General features: G+C 46.9%; 1 protein-coding gene across 5 annotated transcripts; it reads right to left on the reverse strand.

Moving 5' to 3' along the window:
• Window positions 1-258: 258 nt before the first annotated feature.
• On the reverse strand, window positions 259-18790 carry DECR2 (2,4-dienoyl-CoA reductase 2). Of its 5 annotated transcripts, none has more exons than XM_032230596.1 (10): window positions 18699-18790; window positions 16382-16529; window positions 15796-15864; window positions 15399-15450; window positions 14001-14136; window positions 12355-12479; window positions 10558-10651; window positions 8844-8948; window positions 6995-7183; window positions 259-719 (listed from the first exon to the last, which is right to left on the reverse strand). In XM_032230596.1, the coding sequence occupies exons 2-10, from the start codon at window positions 16477-16479 to the stop codon at window positions 685-687; spliced, it is 903 nt and encodes a 300-aa protein (XP_032086487.1). In that variant the 5' UTR covers window positions 16480-16529; window positions 18699-18790; the 3' UTR covers window positions 259-684. The 5 variants fall into 5 exon arrangements, with proteins under 5 accessions (XP_032086487.1, XP_032086486.1, XP_032086483.1 ...); XM_032230595.1 differs by lacking the exon at window positions 18699-18790 and adding an exon at window positions 18394-18610; XM_032230592.1 differs by lacking the exon at window positions 18699-18790 and adding an exon at window positions 16617-17266.
• Window positions 18791-19022: the final 232 nt, after the last annotated feature.

Here is a 19022-nt window from a genome sequence, read left to right on the forward strand (position 1 = left end):
CCCCTCCAAAGTGGTCAGGAATTAAAAAAAATACAATCCCTGGGCAGAAATCAGGATTTGACCACCGCTACCTCATTCCATCAAACAAATCCAATCATCGCCAGGCAAATCTTTCCCCGGAATGGGTGGACAGAGCTACAAGACGAACAAGAACTTCCGTGTGGCATCGGGAAGGGCATCCAGCCAGTAAATGCTCAGCTCCATCCAGTCACCGCAACTCCGCCCCGAATTAAAGAATTACAGGGTTGCAAAAAGGGGGGTTGTTGAAAAGTACGGAGTACTTATTTATTAGGGGTGTAGACCTGGGACAGATAATGTCACCCACAAATGCAGACTCACCCCTGGGATCCAAAATTGTGGTGGAGAATGAAGTGAAAATGATACAAAGGCTTACAAAGCAATCAAATCATAGTCCAAGATGTTTCTGCCACTGATGGACTTTGGCCTCAGCCAACCTTCCAGGGATAGAGTGGATGCTGGTGGGTGAACAGGATGCCTGCCGTCTGTAATGTTTTTGTGCCACCATCACCAATCTTTGGGTGACAAAAACCCATCTTACAAACCAGCTTGGCCCCGGTTATCTAAACTACCTTGTAACTAGGAAAGGTGAGCGGCTGTTATCCATACAGACGGTTTGCGGAGAAGCACTGAAGGCACTTTCTTAAAATGTCGGGGGTCCTTTTCTCATTTATCTCTCTTCAGTTCCGTGGTCCAGAAATCTGTAACAAACCAAGGAGACCTTGATGGGACATTCAAATAGAAGAAAAGAAGGAAAAAACAAGAGAGATCCAAGTAGAGAAATGACCTTGAAATGAAACTTATTTTGGGGCTCAAAAAGTAGATTGGGGGAGTGATGATAGGTAGCAATGTTCGTGGGAGACGGGAGGAAGAGCAGTTAGACCAGGCAACGGTGAGATAAGAATGTCTCTGGGCATTCTCAAGTCCTCCAGGTCATGGTTGTCTCAAAAAGGAGTTTGTTGGTTTTTTTTCAAAAAGGCAATTGGACTGCTTTTTCCTAAGGGGAAAGAAGACATTTCTCTTCTCCTCCAAAGAAGCGTCATCGGTTCTGGCGGAATGATGGGGGGTGATGGAAGGATTAGTTCTGACAGTGGGTGGAAGGATCTTATTTGGAAGCTAGAAATAATAATGATTACTAGACTGTCTAGACTACTACTAGACTGTCTAGACTACTACTAGACTGTCTAGACTACTGTCTAGACTACTACTAGACAAGTAGATGAGTAGCAAACTCACAAGTTCAGACTACAAAATCAGTGGGGAAGAGGTGACCTTTCATGCTTGCCAAGAATGTGGCCCACCTTGTAAAGTTATCCAGACAAGCAGCATACCTTAGAACAGTGATGGTGAACCTTTTCGGCAAACTGGAACTTGTGTGCACACCAGAGCACCGGAAAGCCGAAGACCAGCTGGCCGATGCACGTATGCCTGCTTTTTGGGCAATTTTGGACATTTGGGGGGCATTTTCTGGGCTTCTTTTGGGGTGTTTTCAGGCCGGTTTTGGGGGCCAAAATACCCTGAAAAACAGCCTGAAAATTGACTGGAAAATGGGGCTGTTTTCCAGCGCTTCGGTTCCCCTTGAAAACCAACTAGCCAGCGTTCATATGCATGCCAGGAAGAAGAGCAACTGGTGATGGCGTGCCTGCCCAGAGAGAGGGCTCTGCGTGCCACTTCTGGCAGGCGTGCCCAAGGTTGGCCATCACAGACTTAGAAGGACTATCTCTAACTTTATTGTAAGGTTACACTAACAGAATTTTGCAAGTCTGAAAGTCCATTTTTCCCCCGTCGCCTTTACAGCCTGAGAAACTAGGGTTCCTTCTGAGATCTTTGCTACACCCCATTCTTTCTGCAGGCTCAGCTGCCTCTTATCTGACCACTGTCTGGTTTGCCGGCTCTTCCAAGGTCACTCGCTCATCCCCATTTACATGGGGGGTGTATTGAAGTCCACGTAGGGTCATGTACATAGGGGTCATACCTAAAGTTTTACAGTCCCAACAAAGAAGTTGGCCTTTAGAAGGCTGGAGACTAAGGGAGGTGGGAAAAGAGGAAGAGCTAACTCCAGAAGAGCTAACTTCTGGAGAAAAAGGGAGATTGGGCTATGACAAATAGGTTGATATTCTCACTTGCTCCAGGGGTAAGATTAGGATTAGGATTAATTTTATTTGTATGCCGGGGTAAGATTAGGATTAGGATTAATTTTATTTGTATGCCGCCCTTTTCCGGGAGGGACTCAGGGTGGCGAACAACTCAAAGGGGGAAAGGGAACATAGAACACAATACAAGTGATTAAAATAACCAAGCGGTGGACGTGATGAACCGGGGTCTTGAGGCTGTTAAAGACTGGATGAGAGCTAACAAACTGGTACTCAACCCGGACAAGACCGAGTGGCTGTTGTGTTTTCCTCCCAACAATTTGGCTGACGTTCCATCGCTCAGGCTGGGGGGGTCAAAATTTACACCCCTCAGACAGGGTCCGCAACTTGGGAGTCCTCCTGGACCCACAGCTGAACTTCGACCACCACTTATCAGCTGTGACCAGGGGGGCATTTGCCCAGGTTCACCTGGTGCGCCAGTTGCGGCCCTACCTGAACCGGGAGGCCCTCACAACAGTCACTCGAGCCCTTGTGATCTCTAGGCTGGAATACTGCAATGTGCTCTACATGGGGCTGCCCTTGAAGAGCATCCGGCGACTTCAGCTAGTCCAAAATGCAGCCGCGCGAGTGATTGTGGGCGCACCACGGTTCGCCCACATAACACCGATCCTCCGTGAGCTGCGTTGGCTACCTGTTGGTCTCCGGGTGCACTTCAAGGTCCTTCTTACCATCTATAAAGCGCTCCATGGTAGTGGATCTGGCTATTTGAGAGACCGCCTTCTGCCGATTACCTCCCTCCGTCCCATCAGATTGCATAGAGTAGGCCTCCTCCGAATTCCATCCGCCAGTCAGTGCCGACTGGCAACTACGCGGAGGAGAGCCTTCTCAGTTGCAGCCCCGACGCTATGGAACAATCTCCCCGTGGAGATCCGCACCCTCACCACCGTCCAGGCCTTCCGCACAGCCCTCAAGATCTGGCTATCCCGTCAGGCCTGGGGATAAGACTTTATTCTTGCCCCTCCCGAATGTTGAATGAATGTTGGGTTTTTATTGCTAATTATTTTTATTCACATTTTCTTTTTGTGTTTTGTCCTGCACTCCCCTCCCCTATCATTGTAAGCCGCCCTGAGTCCCCTCAGGGAAAAGGGCGGCCTATAAATGCTAATAAAATGAGGGGAAAAAATGAGAAAAAAAAGAGTCACACAGCCACACAAGTCGAGAGGGGAGGGGAACTCATCAACCCCAGGCCTGCCGGCACAGCCAGGTTTTAACGGCTTTCCGGAAGGCCTGGAAAGAGAGGTGAGGGTCCGAATCTCTGCGGGGAGTTCATTCCAAAGGGCCGGAGCTGCCACAGAGAAGGCCCTCCCCCGGGTGGTAGCCAGATGGCATTGGCTGGTGGACAGAACCCGGAAGAGGCCGACCCTGTGTGATCTAACGGGTCTTTGGGAGGTAAGACTAGATTGGGTGAAACCGCAAGGACGTAGATGAGATGTTAAGAAGAACTTCACACTTAAGAGTCCCAAAGGTGCTTTTTAAAAGAAGCAATTGGACTTTCTGGTTTTTCTTTGAAGACGTTTCGCTTCTCATCCAAGAAGCTTCTTCCGCTCCGACTGGCTGGTAGTGAGGAATGGAAGGATTTATGCTCCTTGCAGACAGCTGGTCATTTGCATCCTCTTAAAGAGAGTCCTTGAGGCCACCTGGAGGTTTATCTGTGTCCTCAAAGTCACTTGAGTGGTGCAAATGGCTGTGGAGCCATCTTGGAACGATTGAAAGGATTATGTTGTAGACTGGAGACAGACCACATCATCTCTTCTCCAGTCCTTTCAGCAATTCTGAAAAGACTCCACACCCATTGGCACCACTCAGGTGACCCACAGACAAACCTCCAAGTGGCCTCAAGGACTCTCCGAAAGGAGGCAAACGACCAGCTGTCTGCATGGAATATAAATCCTTCCATTCCCCACTACCATCCAGTCAGAGCTGAAGAAGCTTCTTGGATGAGAAGCGAAACGTCTTCAGAGAAAAAAAAACAACAGAAAGTCCAGTTGTCTCTTGAGAAAATGACCGGGAGGACTGAGACTCTCCAGACATTGACCATAAGAGCTATCAATCAGCAGAATGGATTAAAGCAGTGGCTCTTAATCTGCAGCCCGCAGATCCCTGCGGAGGGCCAAAATATCATCACAGGAGGTCCACGAAGCCTTGGGGGAAAAAAATGTTATGATTTAAATTCTAAGTCTCGAATCCATGGCCATAAAAGGTACTTAAAGGGTACCTTTTGTGGGCAGCTGGCAGGCAGCAGAATTAGCCTGCAATACTGCACTCTAACCACTGCACCACCGCAACTCAAAATAGTAAAGACAAAATAGTAAAAATGACAAGAGGGTGAAATATTACTTGTACAATATTCCATGCAATGTTTGAAAAATAAGAAAAGGCAACCTTTAACGGGATGCATGTTTCAGAAACTGAAGCACTCACTTATCACCACAACAACATTCAAATACTTTGTGCCAAAAATGTACCCTGCTAAACATGAATATCATTTATAGCTGTAATTAGGCACTTTTATTTCAGCAGAGAGATCTGTTTCTTCCCAAGGAGAAGATTGAGCAGCACAGGCAAGAGAGAAATTTGCTCCTTCAGATTCATTCAGGGAAAAGGAACTTCACAGAGACAGCTGAAGCCCTCTTGCATTCACAAAAATTTTGCAAAATCTTGCAAAAGATTTTGACAACAACTGGATTACAGTACTGCACTAGTTTCTTCCTCTTCACTGGTCCCAGTGGGGGGTTCCGGATCCCGCCGCAACCGGTACGCTGTGCACAGAGCCTGGCGTCCTATTCGGGCATGCACGCTGCACACGCATGTGCATACCACCGTTCTGCAACACCCAGCTGCTTGGCGGAGGTTGTGCAGGCGCCGCGCACTGTGACCGCCTGTACAAATTGGCTGGTCACATTATAAACTGCTATGGAAGGTGGGCAGGCAGGTGGGCCAAACGAACCACTGTACTGGTACGGTGGCCACTGCTCCCGGCTACTACCGGTACGGCTGTACCGGGCTGTACCGCCCGGAATCTACCACTGACTGGTCTTCATGGGTTTTCAAACAGAAGATGGGTAGTCATCCAGTGGCATAATTATACAGGGTGCAGGACTTTGGACTTGATGACCTCTCAGGCCCCTTCCAACATTACGACTCTAACGAAATAAACTAGGCATAACGAGACAAAAGGGTTCTTAAAAAGGCTTAAGGTATCTTCTTTTTCTATTTAAAAAAAAAGCCAGAAAAGACAAGTTCTTGTGAACTTTGAACCGCTTGTGTGGTTTATGGGTGAACCATTCAAAGCCCAGTCTAATTATGGAACAGCAGGAAGAGGTGGAAGTGGACTGTCCGAAGGGGAATCCGGTCTGCCTTTTGATTTGAGATCAATTGGTTCAAAGGTATTTCAGCCGTCTGCCCTTTGCCAAACTGAATTAGAACTCTGTATTCAAAAAATAGTGGAAGGGAGGGAGGGAGGGAGGGAGGGAGGGAAGAAGGAAGGAGAAAAGGAAGAGCAATAACACTAATATACTGCTTCAGAGTGCTTTCACAGCCCTCTCTAGAAGGTTTACAGAGTCAGCCTCTTGCCCACAACAATCTGGGTCCTCATTTTATAGACCTCACAAGGCTGGAAGGCTGAGTCAACCTGGAGCCAAGTCAGGATTGAACTTCAAACTCTGGGCAGAGTTAGCCTGCAATACTGCACTCTAACCACCACTCTAAAATGATTTATTAATGATGCAAGTAGTTGGCTAATATTTCTGTCTATGGGTGAGGAGCAATAAAGGAAACTCTGCTTGTGGTTTTTTTTTTTTTAGTTTTTTTGGAGCCTAACGTTTAGGATTTCAAATTTGAACCTAGCCATGAAGAGCTGCGCGCTAAACTGCACCCATAAGCAAGTTATTATTGATACCCTGAAATCCAAACATCTCCTAAATCAAACTTTCATCTTCCACCAGACTTAAGAGCAGACTGGCCGAATGCGTGGGGCTGTTGTATAAAGGTTATGTTCTGATTCTATACTCAACTTGAAAAATGGCTAACCTTCCCTAGGATGTTGGCTAACTCAGAAGTGGGACTGAAAATCCAGTTACTGGCTGGGCGTGGCCATGGGGGCATGGCCTAGTCAGCTCCTGGCACCATGGTGTGTGTGTGTGTGTGTGTGTGTGTGTTTTCGCACTCCCCAAACTCAGGTTTTCCTCGAGCCTCCAGAAGGGAGAAAATGGCCTCCCTTGGGCTCCAGAGGCTGGAAACACACCCATTTCCAGACTTCTAGTACTTTCGGGAGGCCCGTTTTTCACCCTCTGAGCCTCCGCGCAGGCCCTGCATTTACCTGGCATCGAAAACGGGCCACGTGGAGACTCTTGGGAAGAGCGGGGCGGAGTGGAGCCAACCGGTCGTCAGAACTACCGGTTCGGTGAACCAGATTAAAATTAACAACCGGTTTGTCCAAACCAATCCGAACCGCCTGAATCCCATCCCTTAGGCTAACTCTTCCTATGGAGACAGGTTGAGGTATGAATAAAGAACCACGCAATCCTTTTGTCGGTCACAATGGATATCACCCCGGGTTTTTTTTTAACGGCTTTCTCCCCTCAGTCAGAATTTCATCTTTCTTTGGAGATGATTTGGGTTGGGAACCCAAGCTGCGTCAGGTCTGCTCAGGCTTAGGAAGTCCCCCCCTCCCCAAAAAGGCAACACCCCAGAATATTGGACCCCATCACTTCTGCGCTGTGGCAAGGGACGCAACCTGGACCCGAAGTGGACAGTGACTCAGAGGAGACCTGCTTGTAAAGTCACCGAGCAGGAAAGAAACATCACCTATAGCTTAGCTATACCCAACAGTGAGGGAAAGGAATTCTCTGAAGTCATCCAGGAACCGCCATCCACCACAAGCGTCGTGCCGGTCACGTAAGACGAGAGGGGGCTAACCAGATAGAGGACACTGTGAGCAATCTCAGTCTTGTTCCCGGCCCGCTGAAGGGGAATGTTCTGGAAGAAGTGGCCGGAATCCAAACCGGGTACAACTAGAACAAGAGAAAAGCACAATGTTGGCCCCTTTAAGAAGAAACAGGAGCATGGAAGGACGTCAGCCCACAGATCAACACCATGGTCTCCACAGGGTGTGGTCCCCACGAAACAAGATGGCGGCCAACACAGTGTCATGGTTAATGTTAGGCAATCCTGAGCGTGGTGAGGGGGTTCTCTCCACTTTTTTGAGCTTTTAAAGTTTTTAACCCTGCAACCCTAACTTTTAATTCTGTGTTTTTTTTTTCAATCCAGTTTTTTATTTTATTTTATACTATTTACACATATCAATGTGTGAATGGTGTGGTACTGGGTATCATACATCAATATCAATACAAATAAAACATAATCTTATTACTCCTAATGACATTTCATTTTCATCATTTCATATTGTTTACACATAACTTTTACTGTTACTCTTCAATCAGCTACACTTTTTTCTGTTCTTTTGCATATCTTAACACAGACACAAACACACATACTTATCCCCCTCTGTTGTGGCCCAGCAGGAGTCGTTGGAGCTGCCACCAGACTCCGACAGCGAGGGGCCATATGAGTCGGCCCTGGAGGATGTGGAGGACCCTGGACAGGGTTCCGACTCTGAGCAGGGCGCAGAGAGACTGGTTGGCCACCAGGTGGCGCCTGAGCCTTGGACCAGTGGGGAGGAGACAAGGGAGAGTGATCCAGAAGCCAGCAGTGAGTTGTTCCTGGATGCACGCCATCGAAGAGCTACTAGGCATCAGGAACAATTACGCAATTACAGGAGGTAATTGTGCTCAGCTGGACTATAAAAAAGACTGCTTGTGACACGCCCCTCTTGCAGAAGTCAATGCATTGACTAAAGAGAACGTAACTAACTTGGCAGGCTGGATTGCTGCCAAGGTTTGTCTGAATTGCTGCCAAGATACTTATCTGTTTGTTTGCTTGGCTTTCAGCCACCAAGATTTTGGCTTCTTGTTATTAAAAGTACATTCTAGTTAAGCTTGTCTCGGCTTTCGTTACGGGACGGAGGAGGTGGTCAGAACAATTTCTATCCCTATTTTCTCCACCTGCATATGGCTGTAATATTCAAAGACGTGGTTTTTTTCCCCCATTGTCTTTCACCTGTTTTGTTGTACATATTTCTCTTAGTTAATTCTTCCCATCCTTTTTACATCAAAATTTCATCCTTCATTCTTTCATAATTCAATGTCTCAGCCTACAGTTTTAGTACCGATCAGTCATTTATACATTTCAAGTACATCTATTCATATTCTTTCTAGTCCTTCAATCCGTATAATTCTACTGTTAATACACATGTTTACATTGAAATATAGATCAACTGCTTCCTGTTGGGGCCCTAAGGAGCCCGGGCGGGTAGGGAAGGAGTGGCTGGGAGAGGAGGGGCAAATAGAGGCCGGTGAGGCGCTCTTTGACATGAGTGACATCAAGTTGGCCACACCCACCTACTCACATGACCACCTAGCCACGCCCACCCAGCTAATCATTAGGCAGGTCATATTAGTGGTCCGTGGGATTTAAACTTATGAATTTAGTGATCCCTGATGTCCAAAAGATTGGGGACTCCTGTCGTAGAAGACTTAACTGTTGTGTTAGAAGCTATCTCAGAAGTTTTCTGAGAAGTTACCTTACAAGCTCTTCTCAGTTCCAAAGACTTACCTAAGCGACGGTACCCCTCTGTGCCCGAGATGGGACCGGGGGCGATGCTAATCACTCTAATTCTTTGAGGCCCCCATTCCACAGCCAGATGCTTCGTCATAGCGTCTATGAAGAGACAGATGGGTTTACGAATATTCAGAAGAGCCCCCAGGGAAGCCCAAAATTAGAACTACAGAGGGGTCCATGAGATGACAAAGTCTATTTCAGGATTAAAACTCCTATTTTTGAAGGAGGAAGAGAATACGGCGCATGAAATGGAAGGCATCATTTGGAGATACACAATCTTGGTCTCATCAAGAATTAGGAATGTATATTCTTGGGTTATGGGGGTATATACCTTCTAAGGTCAGAATGAAGAACTACCTTGATTTAATTAATATTTCCTAGGTAAAGGTAAAAATTCCCCTCACACATATGGGCTACTTGTTCCCGACTCTAGGGGGCGGTGCTCATCTCTGTTTCAAAGCTGAAGAGCCAGCGCTGTCCGAAGACGTCTCTGTGGTCATGTGGCCGGCATGACTCAACACGTCAAAGGCACATGGAACGCTGTTACCTTCCCACCAAAGGTGGTTCCTATTTTTCTACTTGCATTTTTTACATGCTTTCGAACTGCTAGGTTGGCAGAAGTTGGGACAAGTAATGGGAGCTCATTCCGTTACGCGACGCCAGGGATTCGAACCGCCAAAATGCCGACCTTTCTGAACAACAAGCTCAGCTTCTTAGCCACTAAGCCACCACGTCCCTAATATTTCATACTTTCCAATTTGGCAGCCGCTTTTCGGGAGAAGCCCTGGAGTTAGGGCTAGTTAATCATGGATTCTCTCCGATTGCTGCGCAGAAGAAATAAGCAAGCAATCGTGGCTTCCTGCACACAACGTTACACAAAGGAAAAGTCCATGCAATCTAAGTCTACCATCCCAAAATGTCCTCAAAACTAAAAAGGATGTGTTCTCCAATTCCCAAAATCTCACCTAATTGGAGTTAGTTGTCAAAAGGGGATTCTTACCCCGATACATTTAAGTCTACTGGAGAGAGTGGCTATAATATTCCTTCCTGAGGAGGAGAGAAGAAAGAGAAGAAAGGGGGGAAGGAAGGAGGGAAGGAAGGAGAGAAGGAGGGAAGGAAGGAGGGAAGGAAGGAAGGAAGGAGAGAAGAAAGGAGGGAAGGAAGGAGGGAAGGAAGGAGAGAAGAAAGGAGGGAATGTAGGAGAGAAGGAAGGGGGGAAGGAAGGAGGAAAGGAAGGGGGAAAGGAAGGGGGAAAGGAAGGAGAGGAGGAGAGAAGAAAGGAGGGAAGGAAGCAGGGAAGGAGGAGGGAAGGAGAGAAGAAAGGGGGAGGGAAGGGGGAAGGAGGGAGGGAAGGAAGGAGGGAAGGAAGGAGAGTAGGAGAGAAGAAAGGAGGGAAGGAAGGAGGGAAGGAAGGAAGAAGAAGTAGGAATGTTGTAAGATAAGATGGAGTTATGGGATGGTAAGAAAGCAATTTCAAGTATGTCAACTGTAGGGGAAAAATTGTTATAAATACATATTATTAATAACAGTTATGAGATCATATAATTGTGAATGTAAATATGAAATTAATAAAAACTTCCCCCCCAAAAAAATATTCCTTCCTGAGGATCCATCATCTTCAGAGAGGAGAGAAGCCCTCAACCTTGGACAGAGCTACCAGTGAGAAGAGGAGGAGGAGGAAGGGACACAGAGGGCTTGGTCCTCATACCTACGGCCGCCTTGGCGGTCCCAGCATGCATCTGGAAAGCCTGGCCTCTGTAGCTGAGGGTCGCTGTGATGTTGACAATGACACCGCCATTTTCCTACGTCGATAAAGCAAGCAGAAAGGTGGAGGTGAATGTCTAAAGGTGCCTTGTGACATTTAAGAAATAAAGGATAAAATGGCTAATGGCTAACGGAAGCCTCACCTCCCCCAGGGCGAAATGTCCATTTAGGGCAGTGTTTCTCAACCTTGGCGACTTTAAGTCCTGTGGACTTTAACTCCCAGAACCCCCCAGCCAGCAGAGCTGGCTGGGGAATTCTGGGAGTTGAAGTCCATAGGACTTAAAGTCGCTAAGGTCAAGAAACACTGATTTAGGGGTATCCACAGAGGAATAAAATACATCAAGATGGGGCCACGAGTGGAGCGATTCACTCAACAACCATGACAAAAAAAGGTCATAAATTCAGGTACGACCGACTTAACCACCTTCCTTAGCAACATAAATTCTGGTCCCAATTGCACAGGTAGTCTTCAACTTACGACCACAAGTGAGCCCGAAATGGGTGTTATTATTAAATGAGACATTTGTTAGGTGAATTTTGCCCCGTTTTACGACCTTTCTTGCCCATGTGGCTAAGTGAACCGCTGAAGTTGATGAGTCAAATGACCCGGCTGTAAAGTGAATCGGGTTTCCCTATCGACTCTGCTTGTCGGACGGTTGCAAAAGGGATCCCATGCGACCGTGGGACATAGCAACGGTCATAACTACGAACCCGTTGCCAAGCATCTGAATTTTGATCACAGGGTCCAATCAAATCAAGTTTATAAACAAAGACCAGAACAAATAAAAACACCCAAGGAATCTCCAGTTACAAATTGTAGAATAAAGTAGTAAGTAACAGATAAAAATCTATATTAAAAACCACAATTTGGCATACAATCGGCCCGTTACACATGGCCTAACTATACAACCATATAATATCATTCTATTCTATTCTGTTCTTGAGAGACCGCCTGCTGCCAATTACCTCCCAAAGACCCATTAGATCACACAGGGTCGGCCTCCTCCGGGTTCCGTCTACCAGCCAATGCCATCTGGCTACTACCCGGGGGAGGGCCTTCTCTGTGGCAGCTCCGGCCCTTTGGAACGAACTCCCCACAGAGATTCGGACCCTCACCTCTCTCCAGGCCTTCCAGAAAGCCATCAAAACCTGGCTGTGCCGGCAGGCCTGGGGTTGACGAGTTCCCCTCCCCTCTCGACCTGTGTGGCTGTGTGATTCTTGGCTATTTTAACTACTTGTATTGTGTTCTATGTTCCCTTTCTCCCTTTGAGTCCCTCCCGGAAAAGGGCGGCATATAAATAAAACAAATCTAAATCTAAATCTAATCTTCTATTCTAAATGGATTGCTGTAGTTGCTAAGTGAATCATGCAGCCATTAAGTGAATCAGTCTTCCTCACTGACTTGTCAGAAGGTTGCACAAAGGGATCACACAATCCCAGGACGGTGCAGCCATTATAAACACATGCCAGTTGGCAATCCCGTGAATTTGGATTATGTCACCACGGGGGAATGCTGCAACCATATTTTTATAGCCTTGGATAAGAAAGTGGAACTTCCAGGACCAGAGATAGTCTATCTGAAAACCAGTCTGCCAAAAACAGAGTCACCACGAGACGGCGGCTGCATTTGTGCGGCGAGAACTGCTTCCCGAGTCATTTATTTTCAGTGCTGGGGTAGCTTCCAGTCACTAACCGAATGGCTGCAAGCCAAGGACTAGATCTACAACCGAGGGCGTCTTACCCGAAGGCATTTTTCATACAGGACTTTGGAGACATTGAAGGTGCCCAAAGTGTCGATTTCGATCACCGTTTTGTAACCGTTGAACGATAAGGAGCTCGCAGGGCAAATGAAGTTCCCGGCCGCGTCTGAGGAAGAAAACCGTGGAAAAAGGAACAAGACAAAACAGTTTGGGTGACCTGTTGGATTGTAGCCTTAAGGCATGAATTCCTATCTTCTTACGAATGCTGAGAAGCTGTTGCCCGTGATGATATTCTGATAAAACACATTGTCAAGACCTGCAATTATATTCCTTTTAGAATTTTGGCCTGCCACACTTTCTCTTATTTCATTATGCTGTTTCATTAGTATAGTTGATGGGAGGGGGAATAGACAGGAGTAGGATTGTGTAATGTATTGTTATCATTCTTTTCTAGAAGCTCAAGGTCATCTTTTGTCTCCGCACTTTCACACCTGACCGGAAGCAGCTGGGTGTGGATGCCAGTGTGGAAGATTGGACCATGTGATGGATTGTGGGTGTGGGGACAAGATCATGAACTTTTAACTGGGTGGAATTCTGATGTCATTTCCAGTATTGGGATTTCATAGCATAATGCCAAGATGTCTGATTTATTAAATTGGAACTTTAAGGATCATTTTTGCCTTGGACTCTGATTTAATTCCACATGATACTTGGAACACTGACACACATCCATTATTAATCGAATGGGATGGATCCTGGAGGGTAGAGACCCGCATTTGAAATTAAGCTAGATGCACCATCTGTCTAGTGGCCAAGGAGTCTGGCTATCAATAAGGCAGGGATGGCTAACGTTTTTGTCGTCACATGCTGAAAGTGTGCGTGCACCCATAACGCAATGCATGTGTGACCCCCTGTACACCCCGCTCCCCCACACATGTGTGTGTGATGTATGTGTGACCTTACGCATGCATGTATGACCCCCTGCCCCTGCACATGTGTGTGTGACCCCCTCCCACACATGCACAACCCTGTACATGCCCCCTGCCCCCATGGCACATGCAAGGCAGAGACCCAAAACCAGCTGGTCAGCGGGAGGCATACCCACACGCAGAGTGGAGCTGAGTTGCACCGACAGCTTGCATGCCCACCGAGAGGGATCTGCGTGCCACCTATGGCAGGCGTGCCATAGGTTCGCCTTCATGGCAATCAGGGATTTTAACTAAGTATCAGCCTACCGCTTGCATCATGAAACTAAGTGCTCTAGAACAGAGCTTCTCAATCTTGACAACTTGAAGATGGGTGGACTTCAATTCCCAGAATTCTATGCGGCTGGGGAATTCTAGGAGTTGAAGTCACACAAGTTGCCCAGGTTGAGAAACACCGCTTGGGAGAACCCAAAGAGATGTTGGACTGAGGTGGCTTATCAACCCTAATCGATCAATTACACAAAACCCAACGTTCTTGAGACAAAAGCTTCTGTGAGGTTGGATGGCTGTTCAACCGATCTTCTAAAGGTGAAGATGGGATGCAGAGGATCTGTGTGAAAGAGCAGCTTGGCCATTTATGAATTCAGCTGTCAGAACCTTTCCAGCAACCAAAAAAGATCACCCTTCAGGGACCACCCATTCCCATCCTGAAGGTTGAAGATGGGGAGGACTAACAACCTCCACGAGCACCAAACCCTCACTGTTAACTAGGATGTCGATCTTCTCGAATTCTTGGAGGGCCTCGTCCACAGCTGCTGAAATGCTTTGAGGTTGCCGTACATCAAGGGAGATGGGCAGGCATCTCTGGCCGGTAGCTGCAGAGAGTTTCTTGGACGCCTGTCAAGAGAAGTAAAGATTTTGGGAGATCAGACAGCTGCCTTTCTAAAAAGATTTTTTAGCAGTGTACACACACACACACACACACCTGCCACAATAGCTCCACACGAATACATCAACCCAATCACAACCTAATCTACGTCTTGGGTTTCTCAAGCTCAGTGATTTTAAGATCTGCAGCTTTCAATTCCCAGAATTTCTCAGCCAGCATTTTGAGAGGTGAGGTTCACACATCTTGAAGCTGTCAACTTTGAGCTACTACCCGGGGGAGGGCCTTCTCTGTGGCAGCTCCGGCCCTTTGGAACGAACTCCCCGCAGAGATTCGGACCCTCACCTCTCTCCAGGCCTTCCGAAAAGCTGTTAAAACCTGGCTGTGTCGGCAGGCCTGGGGTTGATGAGTTCCTTTCCTCTCTCGATCTGTATGGCTGTTGGTTATTTTTAAATGCTTGTATTGTACTTTTGTGTTCCCTTTCCCCCTTGGGTTGTTCGCCGCCCTGAGTCCCGCAGGGAATAGGGCGGCATATAAATAAAACAAACCTCAACCTCAACCTCAAATACCATATTTTTTCAGAGTATAAGATGCACCTTTTTCCCCTCAAAAAAGAAGCTGAAAATCTGAGTGCATCTTATACACTGAATACAGCACTTTTTGCCTCCTAAAACCCTGCCCCCTTTGCAAAAATGGCCATGCATAACCTTTAGGAGGCTTCCAGAGTGCTCCTGGGGGCTGGGGAGGGCAGAAATCAGAGACAAACTGGCCATTTTTTGCTCATTTTTGCCCCCCAAAGCCCCCAGGACCACTCTGTAAGCCTCCTGAAGGCTAGGCATGCTCCTTTTTGGGACAAAAAATAGGTTGTTTTTTACTTGTTTGGGGGACGGGGCACGAGCACTCTGCAAGCCTCCTAAAAGCTATTCATGCCCTTTGGGGGGGGAAATGGGCCCGTTTTCATGAAAAACGGGCTGTTTTTGGGAAGTCTGCAGGGTGCAAAAACTTTTTTTTTAATTTGCCTCTTCAAAATCTTGGTGCGTCTTATACTCCGGTGCGTCTTATACTCTGAAAAACACGGTAAATGATCCACCTTCAAGGTCAGGGACCCAATCAGAATCAGTCTCTAAAGACCTTCCAAAACAACCTTCCTGAGACTTTGGAAGACCACAAAAATGGGAGTCCTCTTTGCTTCTTCACTGAGAAGCTGCTAATATCCCTAATGCGGATATTTGTAACATATTGGTAAAAATACAAGGATTTCGCAGCCACTAACCTCCGTCAGCCGTTCCAGGTTTCTGCTGGCAATGACGCACTGGCAGCTGTGTCTGCAGGAAGGTTTCCCAAGGACAGACAGAGAAGTCAAGGAATGCAAAAACTTCCTTCTTTTTACTTAATAGTTTGAGGCTTTTTTAAAGGAATGCAAAAGCAAATATCTGTTAAACTGGACTAGTGAGGCCACATTATATCTGCATCCAGAACTGCATCCAGTTCTGGTCACTACAATATAAAAAAAAAATGTTGAGACTCTGGAAAGAGTGCAGAGAAGAAGAACAAAGGCGATAAGAGACCTGGAACCTAACCATACAATGAGCAATTGAGAGAATTAGATATGTCTAGTTTAACTGCAAAAAAAACCCCAATTACTACTGAAAGAGTTCTGCTGTCCTTACCTCATCAGGATCTCAGCAATGCGGAATCCAATTCCAGAGCCACCGCCTGTGATGAAAGCCACTTTTCCTCTAGAAAAATCAGGAGGAGGAGATGTCAGGAATTCACTCATTTATATACTTATTTATTTACCCCCCAACACCCAACAATACTGGGGGGGGGGGGCTCCCAAGTGAAAAATCATGAAACAGTGGGAAAGACATTCAAATTCACAAAATCAAAGGAGTTTTTTTTTTAATGGAATATTCTTTATTACAGATTAGTGACACAGATTAATAAAAACTTCTTAAATTAAACCTGGAAAGTAGAAAATGAGAACGACGGCAAAATTGGACAGGACTGGTTTAGAAGCAGCAGTATATTATTATTAGTTTATTCTATTCTATTCCTGATTCTTTATTCTATTCTATTTATTCTATCCTATTCCTGATTCTTTATTCTATTCTATTCATTCTATTCCATTCCATTCTATCCCATTTCCTATTCCTATTCTATTTTCTATTCTATTCTTCTATTCCATTCCATTCTATTCCCCACAACCAGGTTTACAGGAACCCTAAAGAGGCCTAGCACCTTGGGAATGCTTACTGGAGGATGTCAGGCTTGAAGAGATATGAATATTCCGGAAGACAGTCATCTGTGTCGACATCAGGAGGAGGTTCACAAGCAAAACCCAGATGAGCCATGGAGAGCTCGCTTGTTCTAGAGGAATCAAGGCAGGGTTTCACAACCAGTCCTGAGATGGGGAGAAAACCCACAATACGATTATGGTCTGTCACACAGTCAGCCAGATGTTGAGAGTGGATTTGGGGTTTTTATCCACCTAGAAAGTTCCTCCCAAGGCCCTGGGATAGGCAGAGGTGGATGTTGGATGGTGTTATCATTGCAGGGATTGACTGCGAACCCACCCCTGGTCAGATGCAATCCCTGCATTTCTCACCTTTCACCCCAAGAGGCATTCGAGTGCAAACAGATGTGCCTTCTTTAACATTGGAAAACAAGTATTACACAATTCTTTTAAAAATTAGATTTTTTTTCTCACCAACCTTGAGGAAAATTTGTGGGGCAGCTTCAGGGAGAGGAATTCGCAATGGAATAGGATTCCGAATTCCAGCTCTCTGCACAACAAAAACCTCTCCCCCCCCCGCCCCCAAGCTTGCATTAATAGGAATGTTGGCGCCACAGAGAAGGAAGGAAGGAATGAGAGAAGGCATTAAAGGTGAAAATTTGGTGCAACCGGTTTTCTTTGCAAGGCTGACACGCTTTGCAAAGCAGTCATGGTGCTTTGAGCAGCTTTGCAAAGGAGAAGGAACAGTTCCAGGAATTCAAATTGAAGCTGAATACTTTATTTTGCTGAGAGTAATTAGACACACAGGGAATTAGTCTCCGGTAGAGAAGCTCTCAGCGTATATGCAAAGCAACAGAGAGAATAATAACAATAGAAACATTGTATATATCAGTGTTTCTCAACCTTGGCAACTTGAAGATGTCCGGACTTCAACTCCCAGAATTCCCCAGCCAGCATCCGCTGGCTGGGGAATTCTGGGAGTTGAAGTCCAGACATCTTCAAGTTGCCAAGGTTGAGAAACACTGGTATATATAATATACACCCTGCCAACTAAAATGCGTATAGTCAGGACTATGGTTTTCCCAGTTGCAATGGATGGCTGTGAAAGTTGGGCCATAAGGAAGGCTGAGCGCCAAAGAATGGAGGCCTTTGAACTCTGGTGCTAGAGAAGACTCCTGCATTGAGTCCCTTGGACTGCAAGGCCATCCAACCGGTTAGTCCTAGAGGAGATCAACCCTGACTGCTCTTTAGAAGGCCTGAAGAGGAAACTCAAAGACTCTGGCCAGCTAATGAGAAGGAAGGACTCCCTGGAGAAGAGCCTCATGCTGGGAACGATGGAGGGCAAAAGAAGAAGGGGATGACAGAGAAGGACGTGGCTGGAAGGAGTCACCGAAGCAGTCGGTGTGAGCTTAAATGGATTCCAGAAGATGGTAGAGGACAGGAAGGCCTGGAAAAAAGTTGTCCATGGGGTTGCAATGGGTCGGACACGACTTCGTGACTAAGAACAACACAGAAGCACTCAGCATGCAAAGAAACAGAGAGAAAAATAAAAATAGAGACATTGTATATATTAATAAATATGTATGTTTATATCCAGCCCCGTTGCAAAGCAGAACTCTTTGGGCGTCCTCCAAAAGACGAGGGGCTCTAAGAGCAAAAAATTTAAGAAACGCCACTTTTAAAAGATGAAACAGCTGCTATTCCAGAGAAAGCAATGCAGCAGGTGGGATCCTCGCGGGGCAGGGAAAGTGTTGGGGGAAATTCTCCTATTTTTGTACCCCCAAATTGATTTCCCTGGGGGAGGGCAGCCTTGCCCTTCCCTCCGCTAGGGTTACACAAGGCTGGCCGCCCCCCACCCACCAGGTCACGCAGCTGGTTGACAATGAAAGAGATGACGAGGGTCGAGGTTCCCCACAGTAAACAGTTGCAGTAAACAGTAAGAGAGTTGGAAGGTTCCTTGGAGGTCATCTAGCCCAACCCCCTCCTGACGCAGGCGACCCGTCCTAGGGATTCGAACCGCCGAACTGCCGACCTTTTTGAGGCTCCTGGGCTGACACACCCCACATGCAGTGGGGAGCCCGAGAAAGGGGGCGGGCTCTCCTGCCCGGGAATAGCGCGAACCTCTTTCAAGCCTTTTGCAGAGCCAAATGAACTGGAACGACTACAAGTCCTCTTATCCCCGCCCGCGGTTGCAACAGACAGCGGGAGTTGCAGCCCCGGCACGTAGGAGGGTTGCAGCGGGTTGCGATTGGGGGTGCTCGGCCCCACTCCTCAATTCCCCTTTCTCGGTATTCCCGCTCCCCACCCCCCCAACATTTCTGCCCTTTTCCAACTCACCTCCCGTTTAAGCACCTTCTCAGCCAAGCCGAGCTTGCTCTCCGGTGCGCCTGCGCGCTGTGTTGAAACCCAAAGCATGCCGGGAATGGTAGTTCCTTGTTTAGAAGCCTAGGAGGCGCTGGGTTGAATGGGACATCCTAGGGTTGCTCCTTCTCTTGTTGGCAAAGCAATGCTTTGCTTGGAATCCTATTGGGCAAGCTCTTCATTAGGCCTACTTTTTTTTAAAAGGAATATTCATGTGAGTATGGGAGTCTTCTTTATTGCACAAGGAGCTGCCTTCGCTTTTCAAGGCGGGTGATTGCAAAAGGAGAAAAGTTTCTGATA

The sequence above is a fragment of the Thamnophis elegans genome, chromosome 14 (genome assembly GCF_009769535.1).
Source record: "Thamnophis elegans isolate rThaEle1 chromosome 14, rThaEle1.pri, whole genome shotgun sequence".
NCBI lineage: Eukaryota > Metazoa > Chordata > Lepidosauria > Squamata > Colubridae > Thamnophis > Thamnophis elegans.